The sequence below is a fragment of the Etheostoma cragini genome, chromosome 19 (assembly GCF_013103735.1).
Source record: "Etheostoma cragini isolate CJK2018 chromosome 19, CSU_Ecrag_1.0, whole genome shotgun sequence".
Lineage (NCBI taxonomy): Eukaryota > Metazoa > Chordata > Actinopteri > Perciformes > Percidae > Etheostoma > Etheostoma cragini.
This window is the reverse complement of record NC_048425.1, coordinates 8,620,667-8,642,045: the sequence shown is the minus strand read 5'-3', so window position 1 is coordinate 8,642,045 and position 21,379 is coordinate 8,620,667. Positions and strand designations below refer to the sequence as shown.

Below are 21,379 nucleotides of genomic sequence, written 5' to 3'. Positions count from 1 at the left end.
GAGTTTGACTCTGCACACGGCTCTCTAGACAAGAGAACCCAAATAGACAACTGCTAAAGAATGTGCTCTCTGCACTGGTTAGTTATCAAGTGTGTTCTCATTGGGAAATTTAATGGAAGCCCATTTGAGTCGGGAATAAGAAAGTACAGTTTTTTACTATCGCTATGACAAATCTTTTTCAGAATACAATAATACACAATACACCATGTCTACCAAAACAAGGCAGATATGTCTCAAAATCAAATAATTCATTCAAAATACCTGTTCTCTCCCAACAGGAACATTTAGTCAGTCATAGAACAATATCATGCAAAACACTAATATCAGATGGAATTACCGAAACCGCATTATTTTATGTGTCAGATCTGCCTTTACACAATAGACAATAGTGATTGTAATGATCATAGATCGAGTTCTGCACTGCAGTTTCTCTTGAAGCCTCTCGACATTTTTGTTCTGTTGGGTTTATTAAATGCATGCATTTTGTTTCTTTTGCTGCTAAAATTCAATACAAAAAATGAATGACCCATCTCAAAGTAGTATTAGAATGTTAAAAAAAACCAAGAACTTTATCCGTTACGTGTAGGTATATAGATCGTTGAAATACATGTTTATGTATAAAATAAATATACCTATACAAAAAGTTATGCAATGTCTCCAGTTGTATTGGTTTGCCCTTTTATGGACTTTTTTTTAAGGAAAATTTAATTTTTTGCCAATTTAAACAGCATCTCCTCGGTGCAGCAGCAGTAGGCAGACAGTTGGAGACAGTAAAGAAGAGAGCCAATGAGAGAGAGAGATTGGGTGTGTTCTGTTAATCCTTGGCCCATTTGTGGTCTCATAAACAGTAATTAATATTCATTCAAAATGTCATAAAAAATTCATCAAATTGAGTGCCATATCGCCGTTTTTACCAAGCTACTGTAACTAGGTGGCTTCCTCTAAAGTGGGGCGGACAAATCAGTGCATACCGGTTGCCATGGCAATGGCATACGTCCGACTATTAACCACACCTCCATTCTCTGTCTGAGAAAGAACGTTAACCCAAAAAAGCAGGAAGTAACACTGGCAGGAGTGGGGTTTTAGGAAGCTCTAAAGTACAATTTGCAACACTTAACACCACGGCAAACAAAAGACTTACATACATAATCGCAGCATCTGTTTGGGTCTCAATAGCCAACTCATTTACACATTCTCACGTCTGTTCCTCCTATTCAAGCTGATCACCTGAAGAGAAGTGAGAAGGTGTCCACTTAATAAGGAAACTCTCTCTCTCTCTCTCTCTCTCTCTCTCTCTCTCTCTCTCTCTCACTCTCTCTCTCTCCCTTCCTCCCAGGAGGTTTGGGGCTTAGCCTAGACCCATTTAAATAAACTTCATGCAATGCAAAACAGCAATTGGCTTGTTGATAGCCAGTGTATGTTTATGTTAGCTGCCCAGTTTGTAGATGTTATATTATTATGTTAGATGTCACCAACATTTGGGCTAATCATAACTGGCCTGGTAACCCAAAGGCCAAGGTTTTAATTTGAGATCTGTGTGGGGACCCACACAAAATGTGAGCGTTGGACACTTCATTTCCTGCATTCAGGTGAATTTGTGTTTACGTTTTTCTGAATCAGTTTATGCTGGAAATATCTTTATGCAAAGGGAAACATAAGGGACAATTCAAAATATGAAAAGATAATGGAATAAATTGCAGTACGGCTCTCAGGCATTCTGTATTGCTTTTTGCGGCTATGGGTTCTTAAAAATCGCTATATACATTTAATTTATTATTTTAACAATTTATTGTCTTGTAGATCACCTTTTCTAATTTTATCTGAATCAGCACACATGGCATAATCTTCCCTCCTCTTTTGCATCTTTTATTAGGGAAGTAACCTCCTTAAATGTGCAAGTGCAATTATTCACCTCAATGAATGAATAAAGCCCTGGACTGTAGTATTTCAGATGTGTTTGAGCAAGATTTTTGCTCATGTTCATAACTTTGTACACATTCAAAATGTATCTGTGTTCTCTGTGATTTGGAGCCGTGGTGATATTTTGGGAAAAATAAAGTGATAATTGGCTATTACAAGACTACAGTCACTATATTTCAGCAAATAATACCTTCACCATAGTCTACTGTTCATTACGTGATTGCTCTGTTGATAAGGTAGATCTCAGACCTTCTGACGGACACAGAGCCCTGTTTGAGAACCTTTGAGAAGGTTCAGGGAAGTGGCTGTATGCTGCTCTACATCAGAGGGGGAAAACCGAAACTATGGCAGAAATACACGGAGCACAAACGCGACACGTCTACCGCGGCATGTCCACAGCTGCACAGAGAGAGTGGACACTAAAGTGGACACAGGTCAGCTTCAGGTCAACTTTTCGAAATACATTCTGGGCTACACTCAAAACATCCGGGGATGAACCCCCAGCAAAATCAGCTGCCGCCATGTCTGCTACCTCCTGAAGCTGGAGCACACTACAGCAGTCTGATGGAAGTAAAGCTTCCACAATCACTGCTCCTCCTGGTGGATAGATAAAGAATGACAACTGGTTTCCACACAGGTGTGTTACGAGGCGGCACTGAATACACTACATTACAGCCCATCCGTCAATCTTAGATGAAGAAATGTAATGGGGAAAAAAACTGATGAGGTTTTTTTATGATGAAAACAAAAATGGAAAGAAACTGAAAGTACTGCTAGCTTCACTGCTGTGATTTGCGATTCAGAAGAATGTTACAAAAAGTGGTATCATGTCTTGTCAAAAGCTCATCAGAGGGTCGCAGTTTACTAGAAAGGTACTGCAGCAACTTGTAAGCTTAAACGATCCCATTGTGAATTATGCATAGTGCCTCAGATAACGCATTATTCATGCTGCATTGTACAGGTGGAGGTCTTAAACCATTGAGCACATTTGCTGAAGTGGTTCAGTGAATGCTTGGAGAAAGTAACGCTTCAAATAGTGGGGTAATGCTTCTTCTGGTGCTGGTTGACGGACTCTAGAGTTCTTGCCAAGGTAAGGGCAACGAAAAGAAATGCTTTTTTCTTTTCTTCATTTAGTTAATTACACACAAATGTCAAGATTTATATCTTCTCTATCTATCTCCTGTCTTTATTTCTAGGAAAAAAAACACCCCTTCATCTCCTGGGCCCCTGATAGGTCCGTACCAGCCAAAGGCAAAGAAGAATGGACCCAGAGAACATTGCATTACGAGCAGAAGAACTGTGAATGAGAATTTAAATATTGTACTTATAAGAGCAATATAATACTCTAAAAATTAAAAAAGAAATGTAAACACTAAATGTTTTTTGGCTCTTTTATTTGCTATTCTGTTCAATCAGTTCAAATCAATCATTTTGGAAAGATGTTTTTGAGCTAACATTGCTATCATGGCCTGGGCGGTGTGAGGGTGTGCATGTATTATACCCTGCACAGTTAGTAAGTATTATCTTGCTGCATCTTGGTGTCTTCATGGAGGACATGGAACATGTGCTGCCCTTCTTCACAGCACTTCAGTGATCTGAAAAAAAATACACAAAAATATGCAAGGCTACAAAATTCCGACATTATACGGCTACATTGTAATCTGCTCTTGATAAATTCATCGGCCCACAGTTAATAATTCTGGGAGTGGTGTATAAGGCCATTGCCATTGGCAGTATCCTTGGAGTGACACCTTTGGGTTCCTCTTACACAACTGCTTTTAGGCCTGGTCACACCAACAAAATGCTAAATTCTGCAGCAAAATGAGTTCATTCCAATGGATTCCAATGGAATGAACCGGTAAGGGCCGAAGTGTGCAAAACCTTTCACCACAAGTTCAACTTTGGTCAACTTTGACCAGTGTATTTGCACTGCTGACCAATTGTCAGCGATACTTAATCAAATGAAACGAATGAAGAAAATACCAGGACAGATTAAACAGCACTGTGCAGAGAAAATAGAAATAAGCTCGGAGGGCTATTGTGACTGAAGCCGCTTTCAGTAAGGACCTGAAAGTTCCAAAGTGCTTGAATTCAGGTCATCGAGCAACCACCACATTTGATGTTCTGTATGGAATACAACTCAAGGCTGTGGTATCTATTGCGGTTTACCCATGGTTTCTCGTTCTCGCCTGAAGTTGTGAAACACATTTACCTTCCATAACACAACCATCAAAAGGACACATTTAGTACAACCGCGGCTTTCCCCCTTCCCGGGGGAGCCGTTGAGAAAATAATTGTTGTATGCTCACTTCTGCTCCTTTACTGCGGCCGGGTTTTTTCTGCACAGAGGAATTTATGGCGTCCCCTGTCAGCATTGAATTGAGACACTTTCATAACCGATTAAAAACTCCTCGTAGTCACGCCAAAAAGTATTCCACGTTTGTGTTTTGGTACAGATGGTTCTTACACCTGATGCAAACCAAACTAACTGTACTCTAGACCACTTTTTCAAGAGAACTTGGATTAAAAAAACGTATGTTTGTTTCGCAGTGTTGACACTAATCAAACAAACTGGACTTTGGAGTCATGTATACTAGGATACTGGCCCAGGTCCCTGATGTAAAAGCCCCCTTACTGTATTATATTCCATTATAGTTAAGTTTTGAATTGTCTCCCCACTTAATATGGGTTACCCCGAATGCTCATTCTAAGCCAGGAAAAACCCTGCATGAGCATGCAAAGACAGACCAATGTTACCTTGCAGTCTTTCTCCACCTGCACAATGTGCCCGAGATGATCCTGTAAAAACCAAGACAGATTTCTGGGATCCGAAATGTCCACCACCATCGCGACATGGAAAACATTGTAAACATTGTCAAACTAGAAGAGAGAAGATAAAATATTTGGAGGTTGTCGTCCTGTCATCTTCTCCTGAGGCGTCTAACGTGAAATTGGTTGCCGTCCATTATGACCCACGCATGTCGGATAGTGTTATTTTTGTATAATCCAAGAAATGACTACTAACCGACTCCAGCGACTATTTCAGCTCTCTTAAACTTTACTACATGTACAGTTTTTTAAGCTTGTGTGTGTTTGAGTGGGGATGGGTTGGTGGATTAGGATGGGAGTTTGTGGTGGAGTTGGCAGATGCAGAGGGTAGTGGGTAGCAGCTAGAGAGTTCTACCAATTGGCGCCAAAGTAAAAGGATCCTGCATATGTTGACTTTAAAGGACCTGTGTGTAGGATTTGGGAGAAGAGTCTAGCTTTAAAACTCCAGATTTGGGCCCACTTCCTCCTTCGTCTGAAATGGTGAACGCCAGAGATGATACGAGGATACAATAGCATGCCTAATGGTTCATTAGTTTGGATTAGCCACGCAAGCGGATTCTGTGGTATCTCGTGGTGAGGTTGCAGATTGCATCCAATTTAACACCCCTTCCCTCACCCCTCCCTTTCCAAGCATGTAGTGTAACCTAAGTTGGCCTTCATGTAATGTTAAAATGTGCAAGGCCCTACTTAGACCCAGTGTATAATATGAAGGCCTCATTCTAAACTAACAAAAACACAAGATTCTTAGTTTCAGGTTGGTATCTATATAGTACATACTTGATGTTCCACTTCTGTGAAGGCGCTGGATTTCACTCATTTAGGCAATACATCTGTTTTTTTTGTGATCAAATATTTTAAATTTTTTATAATTAGATTATACTCCTCGCATAATGATAGAAGGGGAGGAAGAGACCGAGAGGTGTTCTCTAAAAAAAACAAAATATTGTCCACAAATAATGAGATATAACGCTGTGCATTACAAATGGATATTGGCTTGAGTCGAATGGCGAATGGCTTGAGTCAGCGGCTCCAGAGAAATGACAAATAATGCAGAACTCAAGGGGCAAGCTTGGTGGGAGGATCTCGAAACTGGAAATGAGGAGGAGGTGCGTCTGGTTAAGACTCGGGCTGAGGGTTTAGAATACAAAGCTTTAATCATACCAATGAAAGTTTTGCCAAAGCCCGTCACCTCTTAGACTGACCATAAAAATGGCAACTAAAGCCTGTTAAATGCTTTCATTGTGTCACGAATGAGAAGTGAAATTGGGGTCTTACTGTCCTCCGCCGCATCAACGATGTTGAGAAGGCGTCTAACATTATCTGCTGCTTTAATGGGAGCATTAAGCACGCTCAGAGGTCGATAGCTACAGCACTCTGTAGGATCCCTATCCCTTTTCAAGAGTAAGGAAATTAAGACTCCATTAACATCCCTTGAGAATTCCAGAAGGAAAGGGCCCAACCTTTCCCAAAGAGTTGAATAAAATTCAGGGGGAATCCCATCAAAGGACAGTGGTTTTTCTTTTTTCATATTCTGTACTGCCACTCTTAGTTCTTCAATAGTAATCAAATTGTCTAAATTAGCTGATTACTCATCCTGAGAATAGAGGCAATTCACGCTGATTTAACCAGCTGTCACAGTGGGATTTATCCAAAGTAATCTCAGATTCACACAGGTTGGATTTAAATGTCTGAAAGGATTTATTTATTTTGACAGGGTCAGTTCTAACATTACCACCTGAGGATGTAATAGCAGGCATATCTGCAAAATAATCACTGGATCTTAATCTCATAGTGAGAAGGTGACTAGGTCTAGCAGCCTGAAAGGAATAGTGTGGTCTTGCAAAGGACCCCTTTAAGCTCAAAGGACCCTTTTTATTGCTTTATCAATTGAATGAAATAATTGAGGGGATGCAAAAAGAAAATCTATCCTGGGAAAGGATTTATATCTTCCAGAGAAAAAGGAATAATCCTTACAGGTGGGATTAACTGCACGCCAAATATATATAAACCCCAGGCTGCTGGCCCATGATGTCAGAGCATTTGTGGCCTGATCCTGGTCCCCAGTGGCCTTTGCAGTCGACCGATCAATATTTAGGTTCTGCACCAACAATAAAAGAACAGTCTAGCATTTGATAAGTGAGTGTATTAAAGAAATTGCCATCGATAACATTGGGCACATAAGCTGACACTAATGCAATTTTTCTGGCACCAAATTCTGTTGTGGAAATCACAATCCTGCCTGTATCATCCGACCAAGAGGCCAGCACTAAGTGGGAGATTCCGTTTGACAAAAATGGCTACACCTTTTGTTATTGAGCTCGCTGAGGAGGATGTAATTGTATGATATTAATAATAAATTGAATTTATACAGCGCTTTTTTTCTCCATATCTGCTAGCTTCACCTCCAGCTGTAGAAAAGCTCGGCCCTGGCTGTCAAGAATAGTTGCATTGCTTTTCACGGTAGTTTTTAGGTTGTTCCCATCCAATCTGATAGAGGCAAGGCTTGCAGTCAGAGATGCTAGCTGGGCATGGATAGCAGTTACCTTATTGTTGAATCTGGGACTGCATCTGAGCAAAACTCGGTTGAAGGTAGCCTTTCTGTGTCTCCAGCAATGCCTCTGCAACGGCATCCGTATCGCCACGCTGGGTTCTGTTCTTGATTGCCATTCTACTTTAAGTTACTCTAACAAGCACATAGTGGTAAAATATTGACGTTGGAACCAAAAAAAATCCTTTTTGGAAAAGTAGGGCCAGGAGCTTAACCTTAAGCCACCATCTCTGTCCAGCTGATCACATGACTCCTTCTAAGTCGGATATCTGCCTTCCTCTTCCTTTGTGTTGGCATTTTAAACTCTGGTGGATTCAAGAGGACTATTGTTAACTGCTCCTCAGATCTCTGCAGGGTAAATCCAAACAGCTAGCTAGACTATCTGTCCAATCTGAGTTTTCTGTGGCACGACATAAGCAACTTTTAAACGTACACATGTTTCACCAAACAAGTTCCTTCCCCAGGCTATTTAGCAGCTTTTCCCGGCCAAGCACCGCCCAAGACAATTGTGATTTGTTTAAAGAAATGCAAAAAAACCAGAACATGTTTTCCTCCAGCGAGCTTTGAAGGTGGGGCTGGCACCTTCCTCAAGATAGCAATATGCCAAGAATGCACCTGAACACACCTCTCTGTAAGACCAGCACACCCGTGGGCGCCCAGATGGGCGCAGGTGCATATGCTATTTAAACGACATTGGCGCTGGACGGGAAATTCAAAAACTAGCAAAGACAGTTGCGTCAAGCTTTTCACTGCGCCTGAATGTCTGTACTCAAAATAGAGGGAAAAAATAGCGGTCAGGATATGCCTCCACACGGATCTCACGGACCGTTCGCCAATGCGTGAAAGACATAATGTTCTGAATGCCGAGTACAGCCCTTTTAAGTAAATGTACAAAAGTATTAGCATTTCAAAATAAGTACTCTCTATGCAGAATAATCCATTTCAGAACACTGTGTATTATATTATTGGATTAATTATTATATATTATATAAGTGTGGTCATCATTTTAATGCTGGTAAAGGTGGATCACATTTTAATTATTTTTTTATACTGATGGGTAGTTTAATTTATAATATTACACCATCATTTATTAGTTTTATTAGGTTTATTTACAAACTATATTATTTATATTTGTTATTATTATTCTATTTTCAAAAATTAAAGCTGTCAAAAAAATGTAGTGGAGTTAAAAGTACAAGTTTTTCCTCTGAAATATAGTGGAAAGTGGAATAGAAATACCACAGTACAGTATTCGTACCTCAAAATTGTACTTAAGTACTTGAGAAACTTCACTTACTTTTCACAACTGCTTCACTGGAAGTGTTAATAATTGAAGTTGTCTGTTGAGAGACATATGTTTTGTGTCTTACTTCTAGTGTGTTTTTGCTGCAACAATGCTTTTTAGTTTTAATACTGTAACAATTAGCTTTGGACACGCTGTGTGCCCGCTACTGGCACCATGCTATTACCTCAGTTTGTAACCAGAGCAGAATACATTATAAAAGATCAAATGTCAAAGCATTTCAGTAGTGGTTGTGATTATGTTCTTCAAGCAAACTCTATACATGATGAATCAAACCGTTCTCACTCCCAACTCGTTTGGTCAGTGGCTTCCAGCGTCAGATACAGACGCAAAAGAAATCCCCCCTTTAGCATCTGAATGGGATGCAACAGGCATAGCAGCTGCTTGATTGCGGTGCTGTAAAATGACGCAATATAAAGAGCGACACTGGTAGCGAGTACAATGAAAGACCGAAACTCCTCATAAGGAGGTAGGTTGGGATGGTGGATGGGTCCATTAACACAGAACATGTCTTACTGTACGTGTAACTTAAACATACAATCTTTAACCCTGACTATAACTAAGTTGTTTTACCATGTATGGTGAAAAAAGCTGCAGAAGTGGTCCCAAGCAAGCACGTTGTAAAATGTAATGTGAAATGAGTATCCAGAGCCCCAAATATCACAATGGATGGGATAACATTGGAACTAGTTGAAAGCACCCCTGCGTCTGACTGAGAGGATAAAGGGGTCTTTTTGTGTTAGTAACTAACGCCAAAGGCACCTGACCAAGCTTCGGTTTTTGACGCGCTGGGACTGAGATTGTGTTGGATGGACAGAAACAGGTAGATTGGCATTTTCTTAAAATATAACTAATCCTACACAGAACCAACCAGTATACAATACTGAAGTATATCGCACAGCTGTCTTATTGTCATGGCAACAAGCACAGAGTGATGATTGACAGATAAACCAACTAATCATTTTCTGGTGCCTGTGTGTCAATGGTTTGTTTCATGTATAGGCGGGGCTGCGTGGGAAAAATGACATGGAGCCTGCTATCGCGCAACAGAGTGGTTTGCGTATGTGTTTGCGTCGGCAAGGAGCCTACTGGCATGAAGCACTGGAGCCAAGGATCTACCCAGGAGACATGAATGATTTTGGTGCCCATGTTCTCATCACACCAACAGGATAATCTACTGAAGACATGGTGTGTTCCTTTGAGTTTTGTATTATTCAGGTGCAATGGACTTCTGTTCTTTTCAGTATCTTTTCTGTGTGAAAGTGGGGGAGGACAAAGAGAAGAGCTGGCAGCGTACTCCAAATAAATCAAATCTGGTGTGTTAACAGAGACAAAAATGGCCAGTTCGCAAGGAATGCATGCCATATTTGCTTTTGATCTCCTGTGTGTAGTGGATGTAATACCAATCGACCTCTTTTGGTGTGCTAAATTTTGATCTTTGTGATGACAATGAACAATCTCTTTTGACTTATAGTTGGCCTATATAATTCCTATAAACCTGCCTTTTGAGATTAGAGCTTGTTGGGCATTGCTGAAACTCAATTGTAGATGGAAAAAAAGAAGAAACTGTCAGGGCTGGGTTGAAAAAAATCCATTTCACAATGCAAATGGATCTTCATTTGAATGATCCGACAGATTCATAAAATCCTGAGATTTTAAGGGGCTCCAATTTAAAGCTAGACCGGAGATATTGGTAGCAGGTAGCACTAGACAATCTGAGGAACCCATGTTATGCTAAATAACACTCCGGTACAATTTTAGAATGTGAAAAACTGCCATGGCCATTTCCACAAATGTATAGCTTTAGGTACAGTCTATGCGCTGAAGAAAGCATTTGTACAATTTTTTGTCCGTTGTAAATGCTTAGTCAGTTCTTAACAATGAAATAAAAATGTATTTGTAATAATGCACCAGGGTTTTTTGTACAATTTATAGCATAAGTTGTCAGAGATTCTCTTTCATATCCAAGCAAAATTGATATAGATAACTGAAATATCCCAAATTGATTTGATAATGAATCAAATTTAATTGAAAATGGAATCGGGACCTTGTGAATTGGAATCAAATCGATTTTAAGGAAATCCGTGGCAATACCCAGTCCAAATAACTATTGGTAGATTCTTAGCTATTCTTTGTGGTCATTGTTGGTACTATTTTGTGTATGGGTATGTTGGTCTTTCACCAACTAACTCATGTGACGGAATGCGCTTCTTTGTGTGCTTCCTTTGGGTAACCAATTTCTCATTCCCATTGTGTCTTTTCACACCACAATTCCAAAGCTCCCCCATCTGGCATCACTAAATAACCGGACCCCAACCTGCAGCGAGCATACTGGCAATTGCCCGCAGTGGCATATTTGATGGCAGTTCAACAGTCTTTTGCAAATGTGCCAAATTCCATTTTGTTTGTAGTACGCTGCCAGCTGAAAGAGAGGGAGGAAGTAAGAGCATGAGAGAGTGAATAGGAGAAGAGTGAATCAATGAGTGTGTGAATGAGAGAGAGAGACTGGGACAGAACAAAACAAACACAAAAACAAAACAGCATTGCTCTCATTGGCAGGACCACACTACCCAGCCAAGCCTGACACTTCATGTCAAAGCATCAAAGGATGATGGAAAAATACCAGTGTCCACAGTGTGTGTGTACGTGTGTGTCCAGACAGTGTTTTCACTACAAATGCCCTCACAGTTCACATGGCCCATTGATAGATTATTGGAACATGTCTAGCATTTCTGTTTTAGTCTCCCCTCTCTTAATGGCATTAAAAGACTTAAAGTGCTTTAACACACAACAAAAGCAAACAGGTAATGTAAAGGGGCCCTAAGATACCTACGTACAGTCAACAAAGTAAAAACAAAGAAAATGGTCCCAGAATTTTGTGTTGTAAAGTTTTAAAGAAATGATCAGCCATTTGTTATACACAATTGATCCTGTGCCGGGTAGGGTTTCGGACACGGTTATAGCAACATTACTTGTAGAGGAGCCTGCTCTCCATAAACACCTGGTTTATCCAGGAATACCAAGTCCAGATGAAGCACTGAGCATCTCAGAACTTATCAGTATCCATGTAAAGTCTGACAGCTACACCCTATCTGCACGCAAAAGGTTTCACTCTAAAATTGTCTTTCCATTTTATTCTGTGTTGCTATCAATGCTTGATATATAAAAAAAGAAAATTGCAACTGAAATGTGTCTGGTGTGTTAGACTTGCTTACTGCTAACGCTGTGGAACTGCCTGTTCTGTTTTGGAGTGTTATCAGCATGGCGGCAACACACTAATGGGGCTCCTGTAGCGTTTAGCAGCCACAGCTAGCACTATTATCAATATTGTTTTTTCATCTTACCAGCATGACCTGTAGACGTGTCTCATGTATTCACAAATTGGAGGTAAAGCCTTTGTTTTAAAATGTTAAGGATGCTAGACCTTGAAATAAATTTCATTTTCAAAACCTTCATCATTTGGTCACTTTTTTGGACAGAATTGCTATCATTACATAAATAGGATTTTACCCAAGGCTTGTAACATATCCTCGCTCATGACCCTTCACTAACTTCCCATCTTGGCATTTCAGTGCTACATTGCTCGAGCGTTCTCAACATGATTCTTTCTCAACATGATGATTTTCTCAACTTGGCCATGCCACTGAAGGCTGCACCTTTGATCCTACCTGACTGCTAGACTGTTTCTGGTGAGCTGGTGTTAAGTGCCTGCACTTGTGCTTTCATTTTTAGTGACGTGGTACTATTTTTGAGTTCAGCCTTCTCCTTTATTGTCATCTATATGCCAATTGGACACTCTAAACTCACTGTTTACCTTACCCTTTCAGAGCCCCTACCAGCTGAATTCTGGAAGGCACCATATAGATGTTCTCAGGTAGTTCTCAGGAAACTGGCTTTGATAGTCACGCAGCACTGGTCCCTTCACTTTCCTTGGGTTGCGCAGTCTCTGCTTGCTGGACTTCAGTTGAAATCCTGCCTTTTTGCTTTGTTAAAAGCTTTCAGGACTTGGTGTTTGCAGTTGTCACACATTGGCCACCTTACTACACATATAAGACTGGAATGTCTTATATGTTAATTGCTTGGAACTAGTTCTTTCTTTTGATGTGGCACTTTAGTACAGTCCTTCTCTTTCTCTATGCCTTCCTTGCTTCAGGGCCCCATTGTGATTGTGAAATCCTAAAGTATAAAGCTGCCCTGTGTGTCTGTGTGGCCATCTGTTAGTTCAACCCATTCAGTCCCAGTAATCCTCTTTCTTCGCAACCAAGCGTCCACAATTGGGCAGATGTGGTCCATGCAGAAAAGGAAGCTAAAAGTAGTCCAATTCTTGAACCTGTATTCATAATCACTACTCAAAATAAGCAACTGGGAAATTTGGAGCTAATGCAGTAAAGCATCCGCGATAGTGATCTGCCTCGGTATGTGCCAGACTGAATGGTCCCTTAGGAAAATAAGGGTTGTTCTTTACTTTCCTTGATGCTTCATAGATACACATATAGAGAGAAAGAAAGGCTTTATTGTTCCAAAGGGGGGAATTTGTTTCCACAGTGTGTGCCTGGTGTCCTGTATCTGTGTCTGGTTGGGAGTAGCATGATACATTTCACGGTGAGGGTTATGGCTCTGGTTTTGAGATTCAGATGTCTGAATTACTTTAGTTCTAGAGCAAAAGGCATTCAAGAATAAATGTGTTGTCTTGAATTGAAAGCTGTCTTGTTGTCAATTCAGGAAGAACTCCAGACTGGTGTGATCAGCCTGACAGGCAGGTTAGGCCTATAACTCAGTAGTCTGATAGTTGGATGATGGTCTTTCCTTGCCAGTGGCATCTGTTCCTATGTTGTCGCTTTAGTGTGTCGAGTAAAACTTGGAGCCTGTATTTAGCAGTATTAGAAGCCTCACTTATGGACATTCCATAAGATTCATATTTAATCAGCACCGCCTAGTTTGACAGTTGGATTTTAGTTTTGTGAGCCTGGGGCATTACACTGGACGCCGTATGCCGGTTACATTTATTAGCTACAATCGGTGAGCATAATTCTCCTCTATCAGTCATCATCTCAAAAGGAGAATTTCTTTTTTTTTTCTTCTTTTTTTTTCTAATTTGGACCCTATATTACCCATACATTTGTGTGTAAGTGACTAATGTGAACTAAAATCTTTGATTATTGATTATTGAGCAAGGATGCTGTAACCAGTAGCCGCAAACTGCGCTGTAATGTAATCCTATGGGGCAATGGGGTTGGTCAATGTGTAGCGACCGTCATTAAACATCCACTAAAAGTGCGGTTTTTGCCACTGACAGACTCGGATAGTTATTATAAATGTCTGACTACATTATGAAAAGATTGTAAAGTTGACATTCAACTGCAATGCTTGTGTAACTTACTAATGCTAGGTCAAGACAGTAACTTTAGCTAATAGCATTAGCTTACCGCCATTCTACAGCTCTCTCTTGGAACAGCATTTTTATTTAGGAAAAAGTGCTTTGGTATAGGATTTCTTTTCCTCGTTAATTGGCGGTATTCATCCTCGATCAAAAGGGTCACTGCAGATCTGATGGTCTGCAAGGTGCAGTGTATGTCTTAAGTTCTGTTTGTATCTGTATGCTAGCACAACTAGCCTCAACGTCCTCCTGCCTGTATCTAAAGGCAACATCTTTAAAAGCCGAGCAAGTGTAGGTGACATTTTGTTAGCAAAATTCAGAAATTTGCAATTGAAATTCTTTTAGACAACACTAAGCAACACTTTCTGTACTCCAAAACAACAAACTCTTTCTGCCACTCCTCTCTTCCACACCTCTGGCTACCTGAAATTAACCTCACAAAATTTCAGAACAAGACGGTTACAGTGTTCTCACTCATTACAGGAACAATTTTAAAGAATTTTGTTCACATAAGTCACACAAATGCATGGAAAAATAGATTTCGTTAAACCTGCCCCAAGTGAGATAAACAGTCCAGGGCCGGGTCTGGGAATCTGTCTAAATCTGACAGGGCCAGATGTATCTGTCAGAGTAAATTAAACATGAGCTTGCAAATTTGTTTAGTTTCTACGCTAGCCATTATCTGTATTTGAGCTAGCTTACTAAAGTCTGTGTTGGACTTCCAATACAATTTGCAGTCTCCTGCTCATTATATGTAATGACATCTCTCATAGCCAGGGCTGGGTATCATTTGGAATTCAGTCATCGGTGGTAAAACACAACCTCAGTGTTTCAGCCAATATTAAATCATTACTGTTTATGTGCATGGTTGGCAAAGGGGTTAAGTTCCTGTCCAAAGAACTGTGGTTCTATTTGTGGCAACAGTAGCTCCAGCTTGGTCTTGAATTCCAATGAACACAATTTGCTCAGGTTCCCAGATGTCCATGGCAGTGCATTCCTACTGGTTAGTTGGGATAATGTGAACCTTGTACGCATTATTCCCTCCCAGTGAAATGCATAATTGGCAGGTGAAAAGAACCAAAGAAGAAATGCATGTTCCATGCTAGGGTTAGGGTTAGGTTTGGGTTAAAACGTGGTGTCCCAGATGGACAGGATTAGGCTTAGATACTCAATTACATTAAAGCAAATTTGTTTTATTCATTTGATCACTAGGGGGGGCTGTCATTTCGACAAAATCTGCTTAATATTTTTAAAAAAACAAGAAAAAAAACATTGAGATCCGATACCCAGCCCTACCTATATGCTATTGTATGTTATTAGGTATTGTTATGTCTTATCATATTGTATCACTTCTCTTATGTATGGCTTCTTATGCTATGTTGAATGTTTTCTTTTTGCACAAGCTTGTTTTTGAGTTGATGACACTTTACTGCATCATGTGTTAAAGCATTGTATCTCAACTTCATTAAATGCAAAAAATCGTCATGAGAGCAAGCATCTTGTTTTTGTTTTTCTCAGTGCTTTGCTTTCCTAGCAATATTAGTTTTATTTGGTTAGCGCCAACAGCACTTTGCCGGAACACTTGCCGAATTTTGTGCACTTACTCCAATGACACAAGTAGTATTTTATGTAACCTCAGGTATCTAATCTGGATGACATAACGGTACTGTGAGCTTTTGGGGCATAACTGTTTAATGAAACAAATTTAGTTTCCAGCTTTCTCCATTTTATCTTGTTTATTTGTTACTGCAAATTCTTTAGCCAAGTTCTGGGCGAATACTAGTGTTTGTAATGTGGAGTGGTTATCAGAGGGTATTAGTGTACGGATTAGGGGGTTGAGGGTATGGCTTTACAGGATTTATTGGAAACGACATAGGGATCAAGATGGGTGCCAGTCTTCCACTTCCTGTGTCTGTTGTCATTTATCTGTTTTGGCCCATCCTTTTGGCGGTTTTTGTCTCTTTGGCCTGGCTCATTTGTGTTTTTGTTTCCCCCCTTCTTGCTTTTTTTTTTGTCCCTCTAGTCCATTCATCCACGTCCCCCTGCTGCACGTCTTTATTCTGCAGTCATCTGTGTTTGGCTTCCCTTTGGTCAGCTCTTTGGGATCGATTCAGAATGTGGTAGTCAGTAGTTGTCTTAATGGTAATGTTTTGTCACCTGCAGTGTTTTGTCTTACTGTCCTGCTAGTTATTAGCTCATGTACCAATATCAGCCATTTCACTTCTAATTCTTTTACAGTCCCAAGTAAATGATGACAAATACAAATCCTTAACCAAACACTAAGGGGGTCATATCACAATTGGCAATGCTTTGTGACTTGATGAAGATTTTATAAACTGAGGCCCTATTTTCGAAAAGTATGTGTTACAAAGTGTCTGGCTATGCTTTACCACTGCTACTGCTCTGCTTTCACAGACTCATTACAGTATATTTCATAAACACTTTTTTGAGCCATACGGTATGAACACATGAAGGATTATGCATCCAGTTGTGATTGAGCCTCTGCCTGTGATACTGATGTCTTTTCTTTTGTGCACAGGTTCCCTAATTTGATTATTCTTTCCATGTTATCACTTTAACTGGCAGATGAATGATCGAATGTGTTATACCTGAGCACTAAGTTGCTATTTTTGTGTGGAGTGGACATAGTTGTTTTTTGTTGTTGGAGTGATTACATCATTAGTCACAAGCAGCTGTTATCCAAGCAGACATCTTTGGAAAAGCCTGTTGTTGCTTTGATTTTAAAGATGTGCACTCTTGAATTTCTGCACCACCCAAAGTTTGCCACCTGTCAAGAGCTCCTAGGTTAGGAGCTCTTAAGATCTCCTAAATCCTGGTTTAAGAAAATAAATACAATAATCTCTCCTCCACTTTGTATCTCATCAGTTATTTCAAGATGAAGATCGATACCAGCCTGACTATGCTCCAGCTGCCCGAGGCGCTGTCCCAGGCAGGCCTCCAGTTCTCTGTAGCCACCGAAGAGGACTTTGATGAGATCATGGCTATGAGCCAGGACATCTATGGAGGGCTCGACTACCTGCCCACTAGGTACACCAACTGGCTGCAGGAGACCAACCGTACAGTCATATTGGCCCGCAAACAAGGAAAAGTGGTAAGTTCAATGAATAGTATAACATTTTTTAAAGTTATGGGTGTAAAAAAAGACAGAATTAAGAATAATAATGTGAGATTAGTTTTTTTGGATAAGTTACTTTTATTTTTTTGTTACTCAGCCCAGCTCTGTCAAAAGTGCTTTTAAGCAACTCCAAATTTACTGTCCTTTCGGCAGCTAGCTTAGCCTCGGCACACAGAGCTCCAGAACTCCAGACCTCGGCAGCACGGTTCACACACCCACTAACTCTAAACAAAACTACTAATTGTAGGCAACTCTTTGGCTAAAAGGAACACACACCATTTACATAAGACCACTTTTACTTATGGGATTATCAAATTGTAATATGTTACAGTCATGACTGCAAAACCTTTCCAATCACATATTCTTAAGTGCATTTTGAAGAATGGCATTAGAAAAGCTCTATGGAAACGGCAAAATTAATTGAACTCGCAGGACTGATGAGCTGTTTCTGCTGTTAATGTCTTTGTCTTCTTCACAGCATGAAACATGGCCAATACCAGTGGACGTGAAAGAACAATTAACACTTGCTCAATTGAACCAAATTCCTGAAGACCTCTCCCATCCCCCCTAATAAGAAAGATCCTTTTGGCGGCTTGAATCCATGGCCCCATTATTTCGGTCAACATCCAGAGTTCATGAATAAAGATGAATGTTAGAACATCCTAGTGCGCACTTAGGGACTCGGCCTTATCGCTCTAGCAGAAACACATCATGTACTTTTTGAAGATGATGTGGTTCTGCTGGCTTGTTGCTTAGCCTGCTGCCATCGCAACTCAGACATTGGCTCATGCTCCATGCTCTGATTAACATGACCTTGATTCCCCATTTCTAAAACAGGTCATGCTGCTTCACCCTAGCAACAGGAATAAAATACAGTTCTTAAAAATGACATGTCTGTATACCGTTTGTCATTTTGTATTGTCCTACTTCTTTCTCTGTGATACTTGTCAGATTGCTCTGGAGTCAGTGTGTGTGATTGACGACGGGGAGACTATGCTGGTGGAAGGTTTACGTGTTGCCCCTCAGGAAAGGGGCAAGGGTGTGGCTGGAGTTCTGCTGCGTTTTTGCTGCGAGCTGGTCAAATCTAAGTACCCTGATGTCAAAGTAACACGCTTGACCCGTGACGATCAGCTTGGACCAAAGGATTTCCAGAAGTATCGCCTCATAACCAAGCAGGTACCAGCAACAAAATTGTAAATGGCTGTTGTCAATGACCAACATGCTTCAGGAAGTAAGCTTGGCCTCAGTGGGTTTTCTGTTGTAGTTCTTTGCCAGTTTATACATTAACTTTGTTCTCTACAGGGTATTCTGCTGGTGCGCTTCAGAGCTGAAGACCTCAAGTATCGTCTGTCTGAGCTCGGTCTGGGTGGAGACATCCAATCCACTTTGTCCACCTCTTCCAACCCTCCTCCGGTGCGTCTTGACCACACAGCTGTCCACCAGCTGTATCTGACCACTGACCTGCTGCAGGGGCTCCTTCCTAATGGCACCATCATTCAAGACTGGCAGCCATTCAAGCTTTTGCCCAGTAACATGGCCATTCTGCTGAAGAAGGACATTGACTGGATGGTGGATGATGTGTCCAACCCTACTGTGGCCAGCCTTTGTACCTTCCCTTTTAGGGTTCCCATTGGAGATGACTGGTAACTGTCCTTTCTTTGTTTATTCCAAAAGGAATTCATATAGCTGGTTAAGTCAGGGACAATTACTGTCTATAATAAAGCGTAAAATAATTTAGTAACATGAACTGCTGTTTACCAAAGCATGTTTTTGTCGAAATTGTTGAAATGTCCAAAAACGTTCTTCAGGAAATGGAAAAAAATGCTAATTTGAAAACATTTAATTGAGCTTTTAACCTCAGATGAAGAAAGATGAAATCACCTTGTCACCGTTTAAATATTTATTAAACCCACAGACAGGCATAAAGGGTGTCCAATAGCAGTGATATGAAAAAAAAAATTAAAATTAACATGACAAAATATGTAGATAAAAGGTTAATGGCCAACAGCAACGTTTTGATAGTATCATTAGGAATGCCAGAGTTGTACATTTATTAGATACTGCACATAGCTCCTTTAAGATATTCATACCATTTAAAAGCACAAGTTATGATTTTCAAAATAAGACAATGTTTTCTTACTGGTACACCTTTGTTTAACCAGGTATTACCTGAACATTGACATGTTCGGTAAAGACCTGGACCTGGCTCGGCAGCAGTTCCTGTGCCACCTTTACCGCCACACTGCCAACCTGACGGGTCACGTGATGTGCCAGATGTTCCTGGACCCACCACTCTGGAAGGCCATGGCCGAATTCTGTCGCAACACATTGAGCGTGGAGCTGGTGAAGGAGTACACCGAGCAATGCGTGGTGGAGTCAGACGTCGTCTAGTTACAGAAGGAGGATGGGAAACGAGTAGAAGACGAAGGAGCCAGAATGAAGACATGGGTCTAAACAACAAGGAATGGACAACTCAATTACACCTAACAGAAAAACACAACCCTCTGTACTGAGGAGATAGAAACCAAGCAAACAAAATGTAGTTTCTACAAAACAACAACTTCAAAGAGTGCAAGTTAGATTTAACAATACGCAATCAAATACAGGGAGTGGACATAAAATCATGAAAACATCATGTAATCAGCTAGCTTAAAGATTAATATTCAATTGGGGTCAAAGGTGTTGATACTACTTTACAGTCATTAGTACTATTTTTAAGGCTGTAGTTTTGAGGTGTACTTAATATTTCATGCCCACAATGTATATAAAGAGGAGGGACTAAATAACAAACACCCCTTAGTAGAGGTCTTCACAGGTTAAAACATTTGAAAACATAATCAAATCAATCAATTTTTTTAAATAGACCCAATTGGAAAAGGGGTTCCAAGAGCAGTCAGACTCAATTTGAATAGCCAGAGGATAATTGGCTGCATTTTCAAGATCGTTTACAATTGGTCAGCAGTGCACATTTTTGCAAATGATGGTGCATTTTCGGTCCAAAACATCAGTGTTAGTTGTTCAGTGTTCATTGGACTGCATTAGGGGTTAGTCCAATGTCACAGCACTACAAACTATAGCCTTAAAAGGGACATATAGAGTTTAGTAAATCAGCTTCTTAGCTTATGACAAATTTTATAACAATGACTGCATAGTGTTTTCGTATTATATCCACCCTCTGTATGTCGTATGACAAGAAAATGTGTAATAAGAGTGATGAGCTTGGGAAGGCTATCTCACACCGGTAGCAGTGATGTAACCTAAAACCTAAAAAACAGTCAACATGCAAATGCTATTCTTTGAAGATTTTTTTTTAAGTACCCTTAGGGCATCTCAAACTTTTCATCTCTGTTATTTCTGTAAATATGAACCTTCTAAATATATACGCAAGCTGAGTTGGGTTACTAAATCTGCACAACTCTGAAGGCACTTTATTAAAATTACACAGACTGGTTGTGTCTACGTTAGAATGAAAAGGAATAGTTCAGGATCAAATCGGGGTAATTTACAGATCCCATCGCTCAAATGTTATGGGTGCATCTATTAAATAATATTACCTTAGGGACATCATTAACAAATCTCTGCAGAAACAACAAACAAAGCCTGTCATCGAAATGAATATCAGTCCCAAAATGGCTGACAATTTATCCTTCGTTATGGTCAAGCTTATGTCTTAGCTTTTGTCTTTTTATTGTTTCAAATCCTTTACTGTATATATATATATATATATATATATATATATATATATATATATATATATATATATATATATATATATATATATATATATATATATATATATATATATATATATATATATATATATATATGTTACTAATTTAATATTTTCACTTAAATGCTGCAATAAGATTTTAACAGAAATTATTAACTTCTGAAGCTGTAAGTGAAATCTGGGCTTACTTTTGTAGATTACTAGCATAATGCCAAACAAAATGCTAATGCTTGAAAATGTTTAACAAACTACTGTGCAGTTTACTACTGGCTTCAGATGAAGCAGGGAGAAGGATTAGAATGAAAATAACTGTTAGAATGAACAGTAATATACTTATTTGTTTTAATCATCACTAATATTAGCTGTCAAACACCTTTTGAAATATAGTGTTCCCTGTGACTAAACAAAAACCAGCTTTGGCCATGTTAGAGCAAACTAATCTCTAGTTCACCGTAGAGACATAAACAGAATATTGTGGATTATACCATGGCCGTGGAACGTATTAATTTCAGGCACATGTCCATCAACATGTTAAC

At 39.8% G+C, this 21,379-nt stretch overlaps 1 protein-coding gene across 3 annotated transcripts in view; it reads left to right on the top strand.

Moving 5' to 3' along the window:
* nat16 (N-acetyltransferase 16) overlaps positions 1–20,822 on the top strand; it is a 40,717-nt gene extending 19,895 nt beyond the window's left edge. Inside the window, exons 2-6 of one of the 3 annotated variants that reach the window (XM_034856807.1) lie at positions 9,603–9,788; positions 16,864–17,089; positions 18,065–18,289; positions 18,416–18,756; positions 19,276–20,822. In XM_034856807.1, the coding sequence (XP_034712698.1) occupies positions 9,733–9,788; positions 16,864–17,089; positions 18,065–18,289; positions 18,416–18,756; positions 19,276–19,504 (1,077 nt within the window). In that variant the 5' untranslated portion in view covers positions 9,603–9,732 and the 3' untranslated portion in view covers positions 19,505–20,822. Of the gene's footprint in view, positions 1–9,602; positions 9,789–16,216; positions 16,265–16,863; positions 17,090–18,064; positions 18,290–18,415; positions 18,757–19,275 lie in introns of those variants that run through there. The other 2 variants (XM_034856808.1, XM_034856806.1) reach the window with 2 other exon arrangements.
* Positions 20,823–21,379: the final 557 nt, after the last annotated feature.